Source organism: Suncus etruscus, chromosome 9, assembly GCF_024139225.1.
Source record: "Suncus etruscus isolate mSunEtr1 chromosome 9, mSunEtr1.pri.cur, whole genome shotgun sequence".
In the NCBI taxonomy this organism is placed as follows: domain Eukaryota; kingdom Metazoa; phylum Chordata; class Mammalia; order Eulipotyphla; family Soricidae; genus Suncus; species Suncus etruscus.
This window is the reverse complement of record NC_064856.1, coordinates 84,179,087-84,202,014: the sequence shown is the minus strand read 5'-3', so window position 1 is coordinate 84,202,014 and position 22,928 is coordinate 84,179,087. Positions and strand designations below refer to the sequence as shown.

Genomic DNA, 22,928 nt, shown 5'->3' with positions numbered 1-22,928 from the left:
AGCTACCTCTGCTTACACACACACACACACACACACACACACACACACACACACACACACACACACACACACGTTTCATGGTGACCTGGGGAGCTCTGCACCATACAGCTGAGCCCTCCCAAAATCTGGTCCAGAGGTGCCAGGTCTGAGCTGAGGGCCATATCCTCTACCACCCACTCCTCGCCTCTTCCTTTCCCAAGATTTAGGCACAGCATGAGTGTTCTAAAAGTAAGTGATGTTCTTAAATAAAATTTTTAATTGAATCACCATGAGATACATGGTTACAAAGTTGTTCATGTTTGAGTTCCAGTCATACAGTGTCCAACACCCTTCACCAGTGCACATTTCCCACTACCAATGTCCCCAGCTTCCCTTCTGTCCCCACCCCCATCTCTATGGCAGATATTTTTCTTCTTCTTTTTTTTTTTTTTTTGGTTTTTGGGCCACACCCGTCGTTGCTCAGGGGTTACTCCTGGCTGTCTGCTCAGAAATAGCTCCTGGCAGGCACGGGGAACCATATGGGACACCGGGATTCGAACCAACCACCTTTGGTCCTGGATTGGCTGCTTGCAAGGCAAACGCCACTGTGCTATCTCTCCGGGCCCGATATCTTTTCTTCTTTCTCTCTCACTGTCTCTTGTTCTTTTCCTTTTATAGTTTTACTTTTTTTTTTCTTTTTACAACTAAAAACCTCCCCATATTCCAGAGTGATGACAGCTTGTAACTTAAACCTCAGCAGAGTAAACATAGTCCCTGCCCCCCATACCCACACCCACACCCCTGCCTCCTGACCCTAAATAAAACTAGGCTAACCTTGGCTGTTGCTTTCTGTGGAGTGAGCACAGCCCAGAGTTGGGTCTGCCATTCCATAAAACCCTGGCTGAGCAGAGGCAGGAGTCTGAGGGCCAAGCCCTGGATCAGCACAACCAGATAAAGGGGGCATGAGGACCTAGAATGCCCTCAGGCTCTGTACTAAGTTCCAAGAAGCCAGGCTCTGACCTTCCTGAGCACATGTATGAGACGTGTGAGGACCCCATTAACTGGTCTTCCTCAGGATGGAAGCTGATCAGACACACGTGGGCTTGCATTGGTTGGGGATGACAGACATGTGCAGAGCTGCAGACCTCAGCAAGCAGAGAAATGGGGAGCTCAGCTGGGTACCAAGCCCACAGGAGGAGTGTGGGGCTCACTCAGGGTCTCTCTCTCACAGATGATGATGCAGTACCTGTACTATGGGGGCACAGAGTCTATGGAGATCCCCACAGCCGACATCCTGGAGGTGAGGTGCTGCTCTGGGGGTATGAGGGGTGGTGCCTGCCCTTCCGTCCATCGCTCCCCTCTGACCCACTCAGCAGGAGGAGGAGATGGCATGTGGGGAAAGTACACCCAGCTTCAGCCCCAGGGGCTTTCCAGAGATAGGCAGCTGTGTCATACATTTGGCATCCTGGGATTGCTCAGGGACTAGAGGGACACCTGAGGGAGGGGTGGGCCCAGGTGGCTCAGAAATTTGGGCCACTGCTCCACCCATGCTTGCTGGCATGAGGCCTGTCAAAGGGTTTGTGGGCCAGCACTTCTGAAGCTTCTCCACTCCTCACCCTGCTTCTCTGGGAAATGCTACACTGACAGTGTCTTGGACTCAAGACAAAATTGATTTTGAATCTGTCTTTGATCATTGTGTGTTTGTATCATTGCCTTTTACTGCTTTACACATTCTTCACAACCCCCATATTCAGTTAGAGGGTCATGACCCATAGTTTAAGAAATGAGGGTGTAAGGCCACAGAGAGTGCAGGTTTGAGGAACTTTGTCCTGCCCACAGCCAACTCTGATCTGCACTGCATACAGTTTCCCCCAACTTGTGCGGTTCCCCCTCCAAAGATAAAATAAATAAGACACAATCCACTGGTGGAAGGCAGGCAACTATGCTCACCACCATAACACCAACACACACAAAAATGCAAGTGTGTCACTGACCCTCAGGCAGGCCAGTGTTCCCAGAAGCCTGGGCCACTAATCTGGCCCCCACACCAACCCAAGTCCCGTTTGCCTCCCTTGTAGCTGCTGTCCGCCGCCAGCCTGTTCCAGCTGGATGCACTGCAGAGGCACTGTGAGATCCTGTGCTCGCAGACCCTCAGCGTGGAGAGCGCCGTCAACACCTACAAGTATGCCAAGGTGAGGCCCTGCCTTCTCCAACCTCTGCCTCTGTTTTGCAGAGAGGTACCTAGTTCTTGCATGGTGGGCTGGGAGCTGAGGGTGACCTCTGCATAACCTGGGATTATTGCTGCCCTGTGGCCCAACAGGGACTGCCCTTTTACTCCCGCAGCCATGTGGCCAAGGGCAGCTGGCCAAGCCTCCCTGAGTCCTAAGTTTGGGGCTCTGATTCACTAGTCCTCTTCCCATTAGCAGATGACAGTGCTTTAGCCAAAGACCTTGACATCTTTGGCCAGGGGCACTCCCCTGGGGCGGGGAAGAATTGTGGGTGCCAGTGGTGGGTTTCACACTTTCCATTGCCCCCATAGATCCACAACGCCCCCGAGTTGGCCCTGTTCTGCGAGGGTTTCTTCCTGAAGCACATGAAGGCGCTGCTTGAGCAGGACTGCTTCCGGCAGCTCATCTACGGCCGCAGCAGCAAAGTGCAGGGCCTGGACCCCCTGCATGAGCTGCAGAGCACCCTGGCCGCACGCCTGCACTCTGTCTACGTCACCTCCCGCGTGTGAGGGCAGCTGGGAAAAGCCAGGAGCTCCCCCACTCCCTCCAGGCAGGTGTCAGTACAGGTGTCCACAGAATTCTGTTCCCCTTGCTGCTCAGTTGTGAGGCTGGCCTGGAGCAACAGATGTGCCCACCTTGTCACCAGGCGGCCTCACCCTCCAACCCCTGCCCAGAGTGGCTGTGCTGTAGGCAGCTGCACTCCGCAGGCTTCCCCTTGTCCCCACACCCTTCTCCCCTCCTGGAGTACAGCAGCTGAATGGGATTAGGGAAGTGTGGGCACAGGTGGCAACCTTGTGGCCTCCACTTCTGTTGTTGCTGCTGATTTGAGAGGCCAAAGAGGTGGATGCCGAACCCCCAGGCCTAGATGGAATAGCCCTCGGTGTCCCCAAGTTTAGACTACCAAGGACCCTTTCGTCTGGAGTGATGAGGACCCTCTTCATGCCAGCCCCACCCTCACCTCTTGATTTTTTTGTGGGCTGGAAACACAGAGTAGGGCCTGGTCACTTGTATTTATGGGCCAGATTCTGGGAGGCATCCCGGCAGCTTGCTTGGGGTGCAGCCTTCTTCAGCCATCTGGCCGTACCTTAGAAACTATTTATTCACCAAAAGCCCCAGGGGTTCAGAGGTGTCACTTAGGTCACCTTTAAAAGAAAAACCCTGAGGCTTGCAATCCTGGAAAATATTTTCAACTGGCTACTGGAGCTGGATGTACAAAGGAACAGGCATTATTTTATTGCTGTAATATTGTATGATACTGTAACTATACATTAATGTTGTCACTCACTGTAAATGTATGATTTTATTAACAATAAACACTTGTTAACAATCAGTGTTGGCCTCACCCAGGCTCCCAGGGTGGTTCAGAGTTCAGAGCAGACAAAGAGTCCACTGAGGTTTGAGGAGAGCAGATATCCAGGCCCTGGGACTTACCACCTACCAAAGCTATCCTGAGGGCCTTTGGCTTCCCTCACTAGCCTTTTCCAGGATCTGACCTGAGACAAGGGCAGGCAGAAACCCCGGCTGGCCACTGTGCCCCTCTGAGGAGGTGACTGGCCCCTAGGAGCTTCCCTTAGTTCCCAGTCCCTGATCCTCCAGACCAGCTGACTCGACCCAGTTCTTGAGCAGACTGAAAAACTTCTCAGGGCCAAAGCCCCAGGGTCCAGGGTGCTGGGTGGAGCCCAGGACCAACAGATCAGCCTGGGGCCCTGCATGGAGCCAAGGCGCCCTCTGCAGGCCTCAAATGGGACATGCACCCCAGGCACCATCTTCCAGGCCCCAGAAAGGTAGCGCACACCCCCCCCTCCCCCAGTACCTCTACCCTTCTAAGCCCACCCATCCAGCCAGCAGGACTTGGACAGGGCAAATCTAGCCAGCCAACCAGACCTAAAACAAGATCTATTCCCAAAATGGCTCAAGATTCAATTCATAGGTTTTCTTGGTGCCAATGACCCAGCCTCACATGTGCTCCAGCACTGAAGATATCTTGTCCTCAGCTGGGCCGCTGTGGGCAGGGGAAAGGCAGAAGGATGGTTGCTCCTGGGCTTGTGTAGTACAGGGACATACTCAATCACTTTTTTAGTTTGGTTGTTTGGATTCACCCAGAGGAGCTCAAGGGGTCATGTGGTGCTGGGATAGAAACTGTGCATACACCCCCATGCATAGAATCCACTCCAGTCGTTTCTATCTCCCCAGCTCATGCTGAGATACTTCAGGAATAAAATCCAGTCAGATAGTACAGCAAGTAGGGCAAGCATGTATGCACGCATGCACAGAAACACAGAGTTACATGGTCCCCTCCACTAGTAACACACACGCAAAGCCTGGTCCATTCTCGTGTGAGCAATACCAGTTCAGGCACAAGGACCCGGCTGCCCATCCCCACCCCTGGCCCCTCCTCAGCTGAGTCAGGAGGCGACCAGTCACATGCCCCGTCCCCTCCCCCAGCTGCCTCCCTTTGTATCCATCCGTCTGCTGGCCACTGGCATCCACAGGGACTGCTGGGCCAGATGAGCAGTGGAAGCCCCTAGCTGGCCAGCATCAACCCCCTCCGGCTCCGAGAGCTGGAGACTTGGGAACCTTCTTTGTTCCATTCTTTCAGCCTGTCTGAATGCTTCTTACCAATGAGGTGACACAGCTGAGCTGTGCAGACATCACTGTCTAGGGGCCAGATGGTGGGGTCCAGGGGGGCCAGGTTCTTTTTGGTTGGGAGAACCGAGGCACATCCATGATGGACAGTTCTGCCCAGAAAACCAGAAGCATGAGCCACCCCAAGAAACATGCCCTCACTCAAAATGCCCCCCCCCCACCCCACATAATATGGGACCAGCAGAGGGTAAGGGGTCACAGCAAGAGTCAGGGCAGCACCAAATGAAGTAGAGCAAGAGCTTGGCCAGGTTATTCCATACCCACAGTCTGTGCTGGACAATAGCAAATACCATCCACTTTCGACTGCTTGGAAGAATTGTTTTTTGTTTTTTTGAGAGGGCAGCAACTTTAAGGAAATTCAAAAGGATTCACCTGAGAAAACTAGAAACTATCATCCTTTCAGCGAACTATTATTGTGTGCTTTGGGACCCAGTCCAGGCAATATTCAAAGACTACTCTTGGCTCTGTACTGGGGGGCACCCTTAATTCTCAGGGACTCCATGAAACTCTGGGGATCAATCCTGAGCCTCCTGCATGCCAGGCCTGAAGCCAGCTGATGGTCAAGCTCTCTTCCACCTTCAGCAGTGTCTCAAGATCTTCCCTGAGCTAGAAGTTTCCCTTTCCCCCATCCTTGTGAGACTACAGTTGAGGGCAGACAAGAGGTTCTGACTGGACCAAAGAGACCACCAAACCTTTTTTTTTTTTTTTTTTTTTTGGCTTTTGGCTTTTGGGTCACACCCGGCAGCACTTAGGGGTTACTCCTGGCTCTACGCTCAGAAGTCGCTCCTGGCAGGCTCAGGGGACCACATGGGACGTCGGGATTCGAACCACTATTCTTCAGCGTCTGAGGCAAACGTCCTACCACTGCGAATCTCTCTGGCCCCCACCAAACCTTTTAAAAGCCTACAAAGAACCAGGGAAGATCAGCCATCAGGTCGCCGTGAGAGTTCTCCAAACCACAAAGAAATAAGAGCAGATGCTGTGACGCGGCCAGGGAGTCAGAGGCCCCCTACTCCTCCATCGCAGGAGAGGCACACAGAAATAAGACAGGGACGTGAGGCTGTCCTCTTGTTTGGGGGGATGGGGAGGGGCCGGAGAGATAGCACAGTGGTAGGGTGTTTGCCTTGCACGCCTCAAACACAGAACAGACCCTGGTTCAATTTCCGGCATCCCATATGGTCTGAGCGCAGAGTTAGGAGTAATCCCTGAGCGACATTGGGTGTGACCCAAAAACAAAATAAAAATTTAAAAAAATGGGGGGATGGGGAAAGTGACTGTAGCAGACAGCAGCAGAGGATCTGTAAGGCACACAGGATGGAGTCTGTCCAAAAAATGAGCACAAGCTCAAGACGGTGTGCAAACACCAGATCATTCAGTTCCCAGTGACCTAACAGGAGCCTGGAGGAAAAGGGCAGGCAGAGCCACTAGCAGGGGTCCTCAAACTTTTTAAACAGGGGGCCAGTTCACTGTCCTTCAGACTGTTGGAGGGCCAGATTATAGTAAAAACAAAAATTATGAACAAATTTCTATGCACACTGCATATATCTTATTTAGAAGTGAAGAAACAAAATGGGAATACAATATGTGGCTGTAGTTTGAGGACCATTGCAAAGCTTCTCAAAGGCTCTCAGAGCCCCAGGGTGAGCTCACTTAATATTTGCACCATCATGCTAATGCTGCACCATCCAGGCCATACTGGCTGCTCCAAGATGTCCTTGATACCAAGCTCCCCCACTCCAGAAGAGACTGGGCAAGGAACCACTTACACCTCCAAGGTGTGAGGGAAGCAATGAGCACCCCACAGGTAGCTTGACTTTCTAGGAGGTTATTTATTAAAAATAGTCTCTAGCCCTCTTTATCCGAGCCAACAGATTGGTCTTTCCCATCATTTGGTTCCAAATTTGGATGAGCTGATATGCCTGGGCGAGTCCCATCAGCTCCTGCCTAGTTCCTGATACAGGTTTTCTGTGTCCATGAGCAGCAAAACCTCAAGGAGGCAGGAGTGGATTGGGCACAGCGGTGGGTGCCACCTCCAGGCATCATGCATGGACAGGAACATGAGAATTGCCCGAAAGTCGGGGAGTGAAGACCTGAGAAGAAACAAGAGCTGGTGTGTGAAAGACACTCCAAGTCTCTGGGCTGGAGGAGGAGACAGACCCTCAGCAGGGCCAGCAGTCAGCCCAGCTCTCGATTCCGAAACAGACTGAAGCCAAGCGTTGGCCTGCAGGCCATGTCTGCTGAGTCTGACGATGCCAGTGCTGGTTTGAACAGTCCAGGCCTCTGCCCAGCTCAGCCAGAAGTTGCAGGTCACGAGCTCCTTAAAAAGCCAGCTGCCAAGGCCCAAGTGCCACTATTTCTTCCGCTTCTGTTTCAGATCTTTTTTGTTCCTTGCGTCTCTGTTTTTCTTCAGCTTTTTGTTCTCTTTGGGTTCAGTTTTGGCTTCCGACTTCCTTTTCTTATCACTGAAAGAGAAAAAAAGAAAATAAGCAGAGCTCTGCAGCTTCCCTCTGAGAAGGTACCTTGCTTTTAGGCCTTGCTTTGCTGTCTGACAGGCATCCCCAACATCTGAACCCTGACAAGAACAGCCGTCAGCTGCTGCTCTTCTGGAGGGCGGGCCTTGCGAAGGAAGCAGGGACCCTGCTGTACTCTCTCCGGCCCCTGGCTCTGCTTCTTACCCGCTCTATACTGAAACCCTTGCAGTCTTGTTTATTCCATCTTCAAAGCAGTGATGGCCACAGAGTAGCTCCAGGTTGTGGAGTGCTTGGTCCAAGGTAGCCCTGAGCTGTGCTCTCAGGACTGATTCTCATACATCTCAGGGGGACTGAGGAATGCAGAGCAGAGCCCTGTGGGGGTGGCCCCACTGGTGGGAGCAGAAGTAAAGTCTAGGAGTGCAGTTCCTCTCAGAGGAACACATGTGCTCACTCACTCTTTCTTCCTCTCTTCTTTCTCACGTGATTACTTACTCTTTGTCTCTCCCTCTCTCACATGTACTTACTCCCATTCATATTCTCTTGCACACATGTGCTTACCCACTCTCTCACTCACTTGATCACTTGTCATCTACTCCCCCCTTTCCTCAATGAGGACAGATCTCTGCCCTGTCTCGTGCATACTACTCAGTCCCTCACCTTTTGAGACTGACGATGGAAGCATTCTGCCCAGCTTTGTTTAAAACTTCATTCCACTCTTCGTCGTCCCCACGAATTACATACCTAAAAACAAAGACACATGGGTGGTGCACAAGAATTATCCAAGGGGCCAGAGAGATAGCATGGAGGAAAGGCGTTTGCCTTGCATGCAGAAGGTTGGTGGTTCGAATCCCGGCATCCCATATGGTCCCCTGAGCCTGCCAGGAGTGATTTCTGAGTATAGAGCCAGGAGTAAACCCTGAGCAGTGCTGGGTGTGACCCAAAAACCAAAAACTGAAAAAAAAAAAAATTACCCAAGATTGCAGGCAAAGATTCCATCAAGAGAAAATAGCCAGGACCAATATTACTGGCCACATTCTATGATGAACTGCACAAAGAAACATCAGGAGACACAGCCAGAGCCTCTGGGAATACCACTGGAAAGTCAGAGTGGCAGGCTCATTTGAGAAACCCAAATCCTCCAAGATTATGCAGTGATGGGCTAGAGAAATAGTACAAAGAGCCTGCTGGGTATATGGCTGAACCTAGTTGATTCCCAGCACCACAGGTGTGGACCCTTGAACTCTCCCAGAAGTAACCCCTGAGTACCTCCAGGTATGGCCCCCCACCACCAAAACACAAAGTACGCAATGACTTTTTAGCTGTTGGTGCTTTTAATGACAGTCTAAAACAGCATTTCTCAGCCAGTGTTCCCTCCATCTCTCTGGAGTGGACCCCGGGGATAATCTAAAGGGGCCACGATACAAGACTGAGGGACTAATCAGTAGGACTGGGGGCCATAGGAGGGAGCAAGATCAAAGGGGACCATGGTGGAAAAAGGTGAAGCCTGTGTGCCCCAGAGAATAGTGGTGGCCTTACTCAGAGAGGTCCAGAGCCTTCAGCTTTCCCACTTCTAGCTTGTGTTTCTCCTGGAATTCCTTGGCTGCTTCATCCTAGGGGTGGAGGAGGGCAAAGTTAAGCAAGGGACAGACCACCAGAAACAGTGAGGAAAAGGATTATCATCATCCCATAGGAGACACCTCCTTTTCCTGAGCCACCACTACATCTAGAAGCAATTGACTCAAAAAGATGAACACAGTGTCTGTCGTCACAAGCAAAAGGGGTAAATGAAACATTCAGAATCGAAGCTGCCTGATCTTAGTGGTATGTAGCATGGGGGGGGGGGGAAGAGGGGGGCACAAGATTTGTAGGAGTACTGGCTGGAGAAGCCAAAGTGCATGGCTGTGTGCAGGAGGCAGAGGGTATTCACAGAGCACAGGGAGCACAGGGTGTGGTTACCAGGTCGTCACTCAGGTTCTTTATGGTGGGCTCCATGACCACGTCCTTCACTGCCGCCATCTGTGCCTCAATAGCCTTTTCTTGTACCTCATTAAACAGCTACAAAACAGCAAAAGACAGAAGTGAGATTAGCAGCATGTATGTGGTTTTCAGACACAAACATTCCCTGAAAAGGGATCAGCGAATACCGTGTCTGTGTGTGTCATCCACATGTACCACACGTTACCATCTACCCACCTCCAAGCTCGTTCACTCATTCCAGCCCATGGCTGAGTTTTACCTTCACGACTTTGCGGATGATCCGGTTGAAAAGTCCCATCAGCTGGCCTGAGGGCAGCTCGATCTCTTTTTCTAGCTGGTCCACTGATTTATGTTGCAAGCCAAGTCCCAAAAGAAGAGCCTGGAGGGTAGAAAGCCACTAGAGTAACCCCATGCAAGGGGCCTTGGAGCAAGTCTGGCTCGGTCAGAAGCACTGTTGATTCTGGACTCTTTTCTCTCATCCTGTTGCAGACGTTCCCTCTTCCTTAAGTCTCCAGTCCCTGGCTACTCTGGGTGCTTCTGGACCTTGACTAGGAGGCCCCGGCATTACGGGGGGGGTGGGGGTGGGGGGGTGGGGGGGGGGGGGGGTTGTCACAGTGAAGCTCAAGACTACACAGCTGTCATACATCTGACTTGGAACCCAGCAACCTCCTCTGTGAAATGGAGAGAGGCCACTACCTGCCTCTAGGTCACGTTTTGTTCAATTCCATCCATTCTGGCCAAACCCCCAGCAATGTCAGTGGCCCCTACATCCACCTCTCCTCAACCTGGTCCTCCCCTTCTACCCCCGTATATGAGCAGAAAGTGACCTACTGACTGGGCAGCGGACAAGGCCAGGTCCCCTAGTTGGTTGAGGAAGTACATGCGAGAGATGGAGGGGACCAGGTCCATGATGAGGTGGTAGTCGACCATGTTCCTCGAGTACATCTCCAGCCTCTTTAGGTCGTAGGGGAGGAAGAGGGCCTCCAGCTCGTCCCGGCGCAGCACTGCATGGCCAGAGAGCGGCATGGGTCAGGACTGCCACTGAACCACTCAGAGCCCCACCACCACCAAACACAGCGGGCCAAGGCCAGGGTCCCTGAGCCACGGGTGAGCAAACCTGACACTGCTTCCCTCTAAGAACTGCTCATGACCCAACTGCCTGCCCAACAGGTAGGTTCACCTCATGGGATGATTGGAGAGAAATTCACGCTCGCTCAACAGATAAGCAGCAGAGAACGCCCATAACCATTGGCTTCAATGAGCCCATTTCAAACAGTCATAGAGAATTCTTAGCCCCAAACACCCATAAGTGGAGCCAGTTGGCAGCGCATTTCAACCACCAGTTCACTAATGAGGGGCTTTAGGGTTCCAATCAGTCCCGTTCTTAGCCAGCTCTGTGACCTGATCTGACACAACCCTCCCCAGTCCCAGTCTGGTTGGGATGATGAAGGTGCTAAGCATGCCAGCCCCTTGGGCAGAGCAGAGCCTACTAAGCAAGAGGCAGTGGGGAGACGGGGCCTGACACAGCCCTCCGGTGCCCACCTCTCCACACCCAACCCAACCCCCCTCCCCCCCCATCAGCATCCAGGCACCCTGCTCACCCGGCTGGGCCAGCGCCCTGATGTTCCTGTTCTGAATGATGTTCAGAGCCAGGGAAGGAGAGAAGGTGCTGAACTGGTAGGACAGCAAAGCCAGGAAGCGCCTCCGGAAATCTGGGGGTACAAAGTCTTAGCGTTCTGGAAGGTGCATCCACCCAACTTGCTGCCTCCCCTCCATGCCGATCTACCTTTCCAAAAGGCCTTGAGCCAGGAGCCCTGGTCGGCCGCATCCTCTTCGCTCAGGGTCTTCAGCATGATGCACGAGTGCTCCCCAGTCAGGTCATTCTGGGACACACAAAGGCAACAGCACTCAGCAGCCCGTTTCTCAACGTGCCGTGAGCAGGGCAGAAGGGCCAAGGCCACCCAGGCCTTTCCTTCTGTTCTGATGGGGAAGGGCCCCCTGCTTCTCCTCTCACAGATCCATTTCTTGTGCCACAGTTTAGGAAGACTCCTTGAGTGCTGAGTTGCTAGGGACCCCCAGGCATGGTCTCTGCCTTCCATGAACCCACAGATAAGAAAAAGCAGCATGCGTCTGTCAAGCTGGTCCAGAGCTCTGGCTCACTCCAGCTCACATGCCCACAGTCCAAACACAAGAGCACCACGCCAGCAATCAGAATGGGAATGGGAATCCACGCTTCTCTTATTTAGGGCCTGACACTGCAGGTTTTTATGATGGGTTTTGTTTGTTTGTTTGTTTGTTAGTTTTTGGGTGGTGGAAGCACATACCTAGCTGTACTCAGGGCTTAGGGTCTATGCTCAGGAATCATTTCAGCAAGCTTGAGGGACCAGGGATCAAACAAGCAGGCAACTCAGGCAACTAGCAAGAATTGTTCGTGAGGGACCTGCGTCTGCAGTGACACAACCTGCCTGCTCGGAGCCTAACAGGGGCAGACCCTCTGTTTCAGTTCAGTTTCACTCACCGGAGTCTGTCTCAAATACACGGGGACGAACCCTGCTCGTTTCCAGAACCTGCAGCAGAACAGAGACAGTGGGTCACTTGGCAGACAGAGATAGGAAGAAGGGAAGAAAATGAAGAAGCAGAAGGGCCATGGAAATTCAACACAGAGAACAGACAGACTGGTGGAAGCAGTGCACAGAGTGGACAAAACATAGACGGGCACAGAAGAGAAGGGAGTTTGGACACAGAGTGGACTGAGTACACAGAAGGGCCTAAGAGTGGATGCAGCACAGAAGGCCTGGCTGTCTGCACATAGAACGCTGGACATGCAGGGGAGAAAGAGGAGCAAACCCTCACTTGAGGAGCCTGGGTGTCATGCCATAGGACACGCCCAAGTAGTCTAAGTGCTCTGCAGGTCTCTCGTTCATTTTAAGGAGCAAGGGAGGCAGGTCCTTCCGAGGTGTGACAACTTCTTCCAGCAAGCTGACGGCCTGTGGGGATGCAGGGAGAGCAGAGCCCACCCAGCAGGACTCAGTGACATCCCAGCGCCTACCACATAGCACACCGGACAGACCCAAGAGGCAACTCTGCCACTGTGCCAGTCCAGCAGCAGGTCCCCAGTCAGCCCAGCCCAGAGCAGGTACAGGGTTATCATGCTTAGCAGGCATCTGTAGGCAAACAGCCACATGGTTTAGATTCATAAAAACCGAGGTCCAACACTCAGGCCACTTCCCTAGCAGGCAGCAGGAAAGCATCATGGGCCAGAGTACAGCTGCCTCTTGAGTGGAGTGCCTAGGAACACTCACTCCTCCTGAGGTCCCTTCCCCTAGGTCTAGTGCCTACAGAAAATGTCAAAGCAAGGCTTTTTCCACTGAGACACCCACCAGCACCCCTGGGTCTTAGAGCCTGATGTTAGGAACTGGAGAACTGGCTTTTTGCACATGCTTCCAGGCATAGTTCAGGCCACATGTCGGGAAGGAGAAAGCTGTAGCTTTCCGGGAATAGGAGTGGAAATCTGGCTATGGGCCCAGAGCCCCACGTAGGTCTGATCATCAATGCTAAAAACCTATGGCGGTCCCTCCCCAGCACCTTGAAGGAACCTCCCCTTCCCCAAGAAGCTCACCTCTTGGCTGACAGTATGGATTTCCTGTGACGTCTCAAGGACCTTCTCCTCCAGACAGGGGAACCGGCCCTCATAGTACATCTGCAGGAGCTGAAGGGCTCGGCTGCCATAGCCCATCTGTGAAGGGCAGAGCAGATATAGGATGTATTTCCAGCTGTCTAAGCTACTTGGACGACTGCCATGCTACCAGATTAATGCCTTCTTTGGACTGGGTCAAACAGGGGACTCTCTCGATAAGGTCAAAACAAAGACTCCCCTGAGCACAGCAAGCCCCAAGAGCAAGCCTTGTCCCTCTCACTGCACAGCCACGAAGAAAGCCAAGCCTGGGGGTAAGGACAGCTGGCTGCACTGTGTGTACAGATATGTATTGGTATGTGTACACACATATATCAATGCCAAGTACCCAACAAGATGAAAGAGCTGGACACAGCAGAGAGGAACAGAGGCCAGCCAGCTTCCTGGTCACTGAAGGGACCCACCCTAGGAACCTCTGAGGCCAGGGATGCCCAGAACACCTTACCCCTTGATAATCCGGGTGAACAGCAATGCGAACCACCCTTCCCCCGGAAAGGCCGCCGAAGTCGGGATCTTGGAACTGTGGGGGAGACACAGGCCTGAGACTGAGCAAGAAAAAACAACCTCACCACCTTCCATGTGACTTGTGCAGACATGCCAGAGACAGAACCCCACCTGCTCTGACACTGTCCACGGAATCAGATCCCCTGATGCCTTCTTGCCTCGAGACAGGCTGTTCAGGATAGACTGGCGAGAAATCTCCCCTTCGAGGCACACCTAAAGAGGAGACAGGACAAAGAAAAAGCCAGCTCCAGGTTACCCAGTGGGCCAAGTCATATTCACATCTGACAAAACCAGCTGTTCCCAGACCAATCAGACTCCTCACCGAAATGATTCACCCGTTTCCAATAGGTTCTTTACTAGACCCAGGGGGCAGCCTGAGCTCCTCCGAGCTCATTAAGAGGGTGGTCTCTATGTACAAGGACAACAGAGCCACATCTATGAAGAAGGCTACGTGAGAGGCACCGCCAGTGCGAGTCAAACTGGCTGGCAGGGGCACATGACATGGCTCATGCACAAAATGAACTACAGAGGAGCCTTCAAAACTGGGCATATTATCAATCTCTGACAAGCAGATCCCTATCCATTGGGATATCGAGGTCATGAAAGACCTTGAGAAAGGTAAGAGAGAAGGAAGTGAGGGCGGAGCGGTGGCGCATCAATAAGGGGTTTGCACATGGCTGACCTAGGACGGACCAAGGTTCGATCCCCCAGCTTCCCATGTGGCCCCCCAAGCCAGGAGCAATTTCTGAGCACATAGCTAGGAGTAACCCCTGAGTGTCACTGGGTATGGCCCCCAAAAAACAAAACAAAATTAAAAAAAAAAAGAAAGAGGGAAGTTAAACTGTGATTAAAAAAAAAAAACAAAACAAAACAAAAAACAACTAGACCAAGAAACTCACTTTTGGAAGGACCTCTCAGTCAGGGGAAGGGGACCAGTCCTTGACTTCATCATATATGGGTTATGGGTTTCTGGGGGCTGTGGAGGTTTGTTTCTTCCCAGGCTCCTAAGTGCCTGCCTTGAGATATTGACCACTAGCTTCCAGTCCACAAACTTGCAGCATTCTCTCCCAAGCACTGGAGCCACCACCCCTTAATGCATGGGCAGTTCCCCATCACAGCCATGGGGACATCTCTGGCCCTCACCTGCACCACAGCCAGCACCTCGGGAAGGGAATTCTGGGTGGGGGGCACAGGAGGCAGAAGGCAAAAAAGATGGTGAGCAGGCGCGTCAGAAAGCATCTGGAGATCATTGGGAGAGTTCTGTAGGGGCACAAACACAGGCAAGTGGTTATCCTCAGCCTTCTTGTCTTTCTTGAGAGTTGATGTGAATGAAACCACAGGGCCACCTTCCCTATAGCCAAGGCGGGGGCTGAACTCAGGAAGAGCTTTCCTAGTACCCTGGTGAGCAAAACCTCCATCAGGGTTTATTAGTCTATAAGTGGTTTATAAGTGGGACTGAGTTTCAACTGCTCATGGCCCGTCACCAGAGTGCATTAACTCAGCCAACCTCTCTGCTGGGGGCCAAGACTTCCCTGATCAGAGACTGCCATTCAGAAAATGACAGACACCACTTCCAATGTCAACTCCTTCCATTAATGAGTGTCCATGAGGCAGAGCAATAGTAAAGCAGACAGAGCCCTATAATTACATGTGCCTGATCCCTGGCACCCTCCTTTGTGTCCCCCAAGACTGCCAGGAGTGATCTCTGAATGCTAAACCAGAGTCCTGAGAGCCTGAGTATAGCCCCAAAACAAACAAACAAAAAGTGTTCACAAAATGCCACCAAAACCATAAATGTAGTCCTTTTGCAAGATGCTCTTTAGTTCTTAAGAATTATTTGAAATACACTCAAATACTCTGCTGCTTCAACAACTGAGGGGCATGAGGCTGAGCTCAGGTTTAACAATATCTCGGGCTTACAAGTACTGTCTGTGTCCTCTAAGTGTAACAGACAGCTGAGTCAGAAGCAGCCCATTGTCCCTTTGAAACAGACCAAGCTTCCCACTGTCTCCCACCATAGGCAGGTCTATCACACTTGTCTGCAAAACTAGAAGCCAGACTAGCCTGAGCAACAATGGAAATGCAAGTCCTCCAGCAAGAGCACTGGGCCTCACAATGCCAGGATATGGTGGAGTGGTCAAGTCCAGTGACATGGTCACCTAAGACTGGATACTAAAAGATCCAAAAGTCAGGTAAAAGGGAACTGCCAAGCGCTGAAATACTAATACCCAATACAATGCATTACCTTGTAATGAGAAGCCACGTAGAGGGCCATCAGTCGCTGTAGGAAAACTTCGGAGGCCTTATGGTAGCAAAAGAGGGTGTCTCTGTTAACATAGTAGCTGGTGCTGGAGTTAAGCAAGCAAGCAAGATAAGCCAGAAGAAACACAGAGGAGATGCATGACCGCCAGGGTCACCTGGATGTGCAGCTGTCTGCCTGGATCTTGAGCAAAGACAGACACTCCTCGGGGAGACATCAAGGAGAGAAGGAAAAGGGAAAATAATGGCTATGCTTTTCCCACTCCCTACAGTCACAGCCTGCTGGAGAACTACAGGCCTTCAGCCCTTGGCTAAACTCCACCACTGCCTTCTCCCTTTCTCAGGGCAACTCCAAGCATGAGGATACAGTTCACAAGCTTCTGGCAAGGGGCAGCCCGACACAATCCGCGTAATGTTGAGGCAGTCCAGGCACAGCAGGTCATTGAGCCACTTCTCCACGGTGTCCCCAGGGGCATATCGGATCGACTCCTGCAGGGAGACCTCATGCAGCGTCCGCGCTGCTCCCCATAAAGCGTGGACACACACACAGTGAGAAACAACCACTCACCACAGTGAAACATTTCACTTTCCCTTGACTCAAAAGTTTTTTGGGTTGGGTTCTGGGGTCAAGCCAGTCAGTATTTGGGGAGGCCAGTCCCAAACTGGCATGCAGGGTTGCTACTGGAAGTGCTTGGGAATGACCTTGTGGGGGGCCCTGCCAGGGGGGCCCTCCCACACACCATCCACCTAATCCAGTCCTTTGTGCCATCTCCCCAGTCCTGGTAAATGAGTGACAGAGCAGGACCCCCACTCTGCTGCATGCATGAATGCTAAGAACCCACTCGCAGGAGTCCTCAAACTTTTTAAACAGGGGGCCAGTTCACTGTCCTTCAGACTGTTGATGGGTCAGATTATAGTAAAAACAAAAATTATGAACAAATTTCTATGCACACTGCATATATCTTATTTAGAAGTGAAGAAACAAAATGGGAATAAATACAATATGTGGCCCGCGGGCCGTAGTTTGTTTTTATTTATTTTTTTTTAATTTAATTTAATTTTTTTTTTTTTTTGGTTTTTGGGCCACACCCGGTGACACTCAGGGGTTACTCCTGGCTATGCGCTCAGAAGTCGCTCCTGGCTTGGGGGACCATATGGGACGCCAGGGGATCGAACCGCGGTCCGTCCTAGGCTAGCGCAGGCAAGGCAGGCACCTTACCTCCAGCGCCACCGCCCGGCCCCTAGCGGGCCGTAGTTTGAGGACCATTGCAACTAAAGGCAAGGTGCTTGGGTCCTGGACTAGTTAGGAACTGCCACCAGAGCCTTTCATTTTTCCAGTCACCCACTTTCTAGTCCTCAGAATTAAGATACTTCACCTCCTAGGGACTCAACTTCCCATGTGATGAGAGAACAGTTTGGTCCCACCTACAGCCTGATGTGGGGAAAGAGCCGGTGAGAACCATAGATGTACCTGAGGCCAGCCTAGCTGTGGTGGTGGTCTTGTTCTCTGCAGTGGTGCTGATCTGGCTCTGGGCACTCTGTTGGCGAAGCTGCTGGATCAGCTTGAGGGACAGAGAGCGACCGGTGCCCTCATAGCTAGGAGCAAAAGCAGACAATCTGGTCTATAGGAGCAGACAACAGCTCTCTTCATTCCACTGAAACATGAGTCCTAGTCCCTGAGGTGAGACTGCTCAGACGTCTACTTCCTGCCAGCACACACAATCTCCCCCAACCCCCAAAAGAAGGTAGGGCTGAACACCAGAGCACCTCATGGCCATCTGGCCTAGGTCTGGTCTTGGCTAATTTACTTCGTACCTCTGAGCAAGAAATTCAACCTCTTGGGCTTAGAGCCATTGTACAGTGGGCAGGGTGCTTGTCTTGCAAGTGGTACCATGTAGCAATTAAGAGACAGGGACCCTACCTGCATACTCTGTGACTGGTTCCCCTTTTTGCTCACTTAAATTAAACATAACTTATGCTATTTTCCCCACTCACACACCAGAATTTTTTTTTTGGTTTAGAGTCACACCTGGTAGCAAACTCTCAGAGCTGCTCAGAGGACTAGGCAATGAATGCTGGAGATCAAACCCAGATCTCCAGCATGCAGAACAAGTACCTGACCCCATATTAAAATAAAGAATTCCAAAGTATCTTACAGACTAGAGATAGGGCTCATCACCACAGCAATCTATCTGCATGTATAAGGCCTAATCCCTAATAAAAACCTCCAAAAAGAAATCTTTTTTTTTTTTTTTGGTTTTTGTGCCACACCCGGCAGTGCTCAGGGGTTACTCCTGACTATCTGCTCAGAAATAGCTCCTGGCAGGCATGGGGGACCATATGGGATGCCGGGATTCGAACCAACCACCTTAGGTCCTGGGTCGACTACTTGCAAGGCAAGCACTGCTGTGCTATCTCTCTGGCCCCTAAAAGAAATCTTTTTAATAAAAAAGAATAAAACCCAGAAAGGTCCTCAGCTACTATCACTGTTTTCTTTTGTGAAAGAGAAGACATTTCAGCAGTGTTCAGGGGTTCAGAGGTTACTGGCAGCCATCTGTGACTAACTAGGCCCGACCAGGGGCTAAGAGGAGCAGTGTAGTTCAGGCTGAGATGCTGGATGCCACCAACAATGCTTCAGCATTGTGCCCATTAATGCTCCATGGGGCCTGGTAACCGAAGAGCAGAAACCTACGCTAATACCCACATGACAGGGCTGCTTCCTTGTGCACATTACAGTGATGGCAACACTAGAGGGCTATGTCACCCCTCGACAGTACACCAGGACACTGTATTCTGTGCTCTCTAAAACCTCCCAAGGCAGGAGACACCCCCAGGACTAGGTCACCAGGTCTTCAGGGATTCTTAGAGGCCCATCGAGTGCCAGAGCACAAGCAAGCAACAAAACCCCAGAGAAATCTTCTCCCTTCCCAGGCCAGGCCATCTAGTGACAGGCCACCAAATACACGATCGCCCCTCCCACAAAGGATCTTTTATTGTTTTGGTTTTTGGGTCACACCTGGCTGTGCTCAGGGGTTACTCCTGGCTCCATACTCAGAAATCGCTCCTGGCAGACACAGGGGACCATACGGGATGCCGGGATTTGAACTAATGACCTTCTGCATGAAAGGCAAATGCTTTATCTCCATGCTATCTCTTGGGCCCTCCCACAAAGGATCTTACCCATTGATGGTGGAGGCCATGAAAACAAGGTAAGGCCCCAGCAGGCTTTTCACCAATGGGAGGGGAATGGCGGCAGCTTCATCAATCACAACAAGCTCGGCCTGGCCCAGCTTCACGGCGTCTGCGGGATGGATATACTGTGCGGGACAGAGAAGTGAACATTTTCAGTCTGGCCAGTGAATGCCACAGCTGGACTGCTGGGGTGAACCCATGCCAGTCTCATAGCCCTTGCTCCTCTCATTCTTCCTTTTTCCTTGGCTGGGTTAAAAAGGAATAGGCCAGAAGTCAGATGCCTGGGTTCCAATAGTACAAGCAGTGAAGCAGGATCCCTGGCCAGGCCACCTTGTCATAGCACTTCTGTCTGCTTTCTCACTAAAAGACACATTGGTGAGCACCTGAGGCTGCCCGCTGAGCCTGGAGAGATTCAGGCTGGAGTATACCCTGGCTCCTGTTGCCTCTTTCTTTCCTGCTTCTCCCACAAGCTATCCCTCATCTGGCATCCCTATGAGTACAAGCTGCCCTTTGGGGGAAAGAGTGATAAGACAGTGGGGAGAATAATTGCCTTGCACACAGCCAATCTCGAGTTTGATCCCAGCACCATATACAGTCCCCAGAACTCACCAGAAGTGATTTCTGAGCCCAGAGCCAGGTCTAAGTCCCTGTCTGTCTGCTGCAGTTTTGAGGGGGGGGGGGGAGTGTTTGTGTCATATCCGGCAGCACTCAGGGGTTACTCCTGGCTCTGCACTCAGAAATTGCTCCTGGCTGGCTCAGGGGACCATATGGGATGCCAGGATTTGAATCACCATCTGTTCGGTGTCAGCTAAGTGCAAGGCAAATGTCCTACCACTGTGCTATCTCTCTGGCCCTGCCCCTTCATTTTCTTTTTTTTCCTTTTTGGTTTTTGGGTCACGCCCGGCAGCACTCAGGGGTTACTCTTGGCTCTGCGCTCAGAAATCGCTCCTGGGGGACCGGTGCAGTGACGCGGCGCGGTAAGGCGTTTGCCTTGCCGGCACTAGCCTAGAACGGACAGCAGTTCCATCCCCCGGGTCCCATAGGGTTCCCAAACCCCTAAGCATCACCAGCTGTGGCCAAAAAAAAAAACCAAAACAAAACAAAAATCGCTCCTGGCAGGCACAGAGGACCAGGGGACCATATGGGTTGCTGGGATTCAAACCACTATCTGTCCTGGACATGGTGCATGCAAGGTAAACACTGCCGCTGTGCTGTCTCTCTGGGTCCCCCACCCCCTTCATTTTCTTCAGGACTTCTTGGCCTGTTTTAAGTTTGCTAGAAGTAGAAGAATTTCTAAAGGACAATTAATGTAAACAATAACACTGAACCTTATACCTGGTTCTGCAAAGCAACCTCAAAAATTGCCAGGAAACCCATTCCACAAACTGCCAGTTCCAGCATTGGTGACAGCTTGGGGAAACATTAAAATTAAATTTAAATTTAAAAGGGGAAATAAAAAAACCTGTGTGAAAATAAACTGGCAGAAATAGTAAAAAGTAGAATGCAGCAAAATCTAAACAAGCTGGAAATATATGTATGCATGCCCCAAAATATATGCATTCCCTTCTAGAAACACAAAAATAAACTGTAGTAATAAAATTGCACATAAGGCATTTTCCTTGTATGCAGCCAACCCAGGTTTGGTCCCTAGCACCCCATATGGTTCCCTCATCAGGAGTGATTCCCGAGCGTGTGCAAGACAGACAGACAGACACACACACACACACACACACACACACACACACACACACACACACACACCCAGACCTGCATATAGAAAGCAACATTCACATACTCACACATGCCGGATCTATGTTTCAATACAAAGAGATTTGGAAAGCAGCAAACACACACCCAGATCTATCTCAATCTGGAAAGCAAATACTGAGTGGCAAAAGGCTGGGGCTGTGACTCAGTAGTGTAGGTCCTAGGTTCAATCCCAGAATTGGGGGAAAGGAAAGCTTACAAAGGACAGGATAGTAAATACATTACATCTCTGGACACCCAATTGTATAGTGGGATATAAACACACTAGCTGCAGAGATACCAATCTCAAAGTACTGCTGCAGACGGGAAGAGAGGAAATGGGATTCGGGAAGGGATAGGGGGACAGCAATGTGTCTGTGATGCTTTACATCTTTACTACCAGACTATAAATGACTTAAAATGGGGGGCACCGGCAAATATCAACATTCCCTCAAGTGAACGCAAGGCCTCTGTGTCTCTGCACTTTTTGGCATGTGTGAGATGATTTCATTGCAGATAAGATCCTTAAAGTACTTTGCTGGAAGTTGAGGGATGAAGGGTGCAACCCCACAAATTTCTACCAGCAGGATGCACATGACCAAGTGGGCTTTCTCTCTCTCAGAATGTTTTCCTTCTTATCCTTCTATTGGGGAGGGGCGTATACACATAACAATACTCAGGGTATATAGAACCCAACTCCATGCTGAGAGAGCATGCAAAGCTGGAGAGGAGACCCAGGCCTCCCACACACAGCGTATGTATTCCAGCCTGCTTTGCCATCTCCTTAGCCCTAAACAAGCCCCTCATAAAAGCAGCAAAAAGGGGGGCCGGAGAGATAGCGTGGAGGTAAAGTGTTTACCTTTCATGCAGAAGGTCATCGGTTCAAATCCCGGCGTCCCATATGGTCCGCCGTGCCTGCCAGGAGCAATTTCTGAGCATGGAGCCAGGAAAAAACCCTGAGCACTGCCGGGTGTGACCCAAAAACCACACACACACACACACACACACACACACACACACACACACACACACACACACACACACACACACACACACACACTGCCGGGTGTGACCCAAAAACCACACACACACACACACACACACACACACACACACACACACACACACACACACACACACACACACACACACACACACACAAGCAGCAAAAAGCCTGTCTGGGGGAAGTGTGGCAGATATTTACTATTCTCAGTTTCCAGCAGTGAGATGCCTCAACAAGGCACAAAAATGCCTCAGAGCCTCGTGAAACCAGGTAACCGTCGTGTCTGTCTGAATCCACAAAAGCAAGGACAGTCATGTCATACACAGGTTTGCTTTCTTCATTTCATCTTTTCCCCCCTCTTTCTTTTGTTTTTTTGGTAATGCCAGGAAGTAAACATGCTTCAGACATAAGAAGCATGCATTCTACCACAGCTCCACACCTGGCCCTGTCTGGTGCTCACCACTCTTTCCACCTGTCAGCTATGGGAATCGGGCAAAGGTGGAAAGTAATGGACAAGAAGAGATTCTAGATGACACCCGGTAAGTTATACAAAATGAAATGAAACAAAACACATGATCCTGGCGGTCAAACGTCAAACTCTAAGATCTGATCATAAGGCAGACTCTTTGATAGAGCTATACTTCCCCATACACATACCTTTAAAGGTTCAGGACAAACAGCTAAGTTTACCTAGTCCACCTCCCAACCCTCCAGCTCCAAGTACCGCCCATGAACCTACTCCACTCGCAGCCCCTGCACTGGCACTTCCCCAGAGCCCTAACAACACCAGAGCCAGCGAGTGCAGGGGTATAGAGCAATGGAGATGCAGAGAGTTTCCAGGAAGCCTGATCAAAAAGGAAAAGTGACCAAAGGCTAAGCCACAAAGATTCAGAGGACATTTGAGACAAGTTTCTCTTCTCTTAAGTGGCTAAACAGTTCTAGTCTCAGAGGCACCATTTCAAAATCCTCAGTCACCAGACACAATTAAAACTGAAGTCAGGGGCCGGAGAGATAGCATGGAGGTAAGGCATTTGCCTTTCATGCAGGAGGTCATCGGTTCGAATCCCGGCGCCCCATATGGTCCCCCGTGCCTGCCAGGAGCAATTTCTGAGCCTGGAGCCAGGAATAACCCCTGAACACTGCCGGGTGTGACCCAAAAACCACCAAAAAAAAAAAACAAAAAAAAAAAAAAAAACTGAAGTCAGAACAAAATGTTTCTTTGTTTGTTC

At 51.1% G+C, this 22,928-nt stretch overlaps 2 protein-coding genes across 2 annotated transcripts in view; one reads left to right on the top strand and one right to left on the bottom strand.

Moving 5' to 3' along the window:
* The window catches only part of ABTB2 (ankyrin repeat and BTB domain containing 2), a 195,376-nt gene extending 192,550 nt beyond the window's left edge, over window positions 1–2,826 (top strand). The window contains exons 15-17 of the mRNA XM_049780080.1: window positions 1,211–1,279; window positions 2,058–2,171; window positions 2,519–2,826. Coding sequence (XP_049636037.1) covers window positions 1,211–1,279; window positions 2,058–2,171; window positions 2,519–2,716 — 381 coding nt within the window. The 3' untranslated portion in view covers window positions 2,717–2,826. The remainder of the gene's footprint in view (window positions 1–1,210; window positions 1,280–2,057; window positions 2,172–2,518) is intronic.
* A 3,836-nt stretch (window positions 2,827–6,662) lies between these two features.
* The window catches only part of NAT10 (N-acetyltransferase 10), a 32,286-nt gene continuing 16,020 nt past the window's right edge, over window positions 6,663–22,928 (bottom strand). Inside the window, exons 11-28 of the mRNA XM_049780081.1 lie at window positions 18,939–19,075; window positions 17,230–17,354; window positions 16,126–16,276; window positions 15,745–15,841; window positions 14,643–14,759; window positions 13,611–13,712; window positions 13,441–13,515; window positions 12,921–13,037; window positions 12,155–12,288; window positions 11,820–11,868; window positions 11,088–11,184; window positions 10,903–11,013; window positions 10,133–10,305; window positions 9,561–9,680; window positions 9,281–9,379; window positions 8,861–8,934; window positions 7,982–8,065; window positions 6,663–7,315 (exon numbers count right to left, since the gene is read on the bottom strand). Of these exons, the coding sequence (XP_049636038.1) occupies window positions 7,204–7,315; window positions 7,982–8,065; window positions 8,861–8,934; window positions 9,281–9,379; window positions 9,561–9,680; window positions 10,133–10,305; window positions 10,903–11,013; window positions 11,088–11,184; window positions 11,820–11,868; window positions 12,155–12,288; window positions 12,921–13,037; window positions 13,441–13,515; window positions 13,611–13,712; window positions 14,643–14,759; window positions 15,745–15,841; window positions 16,126–16,276; window positions 17,230–17,354; window positions 18,939–19,075 (1,974 nt within the window). The 3' untranslated portion in view covers window positions 6,663–7,203. The remainder of the gene's footprint in view (window positions 7,316–7,981; window positions 8,066–8,860; window positions 8,935–9,280; window positions 9,380–9,560; window positions 9,681–10,132; window positions 10,306–10,902; window positions 11,014–11,087; window positions 11,185–11,819; window positions 11,869–12,154; window positions 12,289–12,920; window positions 13,038–13,440; window positions 13,516–13,610; window positions 13,713–14,642; window positions 14,760–15,744; window positions 15,842–16,125; window positions 16,277–17,229; window positions 17,355–18,938; window positions 19,076–22,928) is intronic.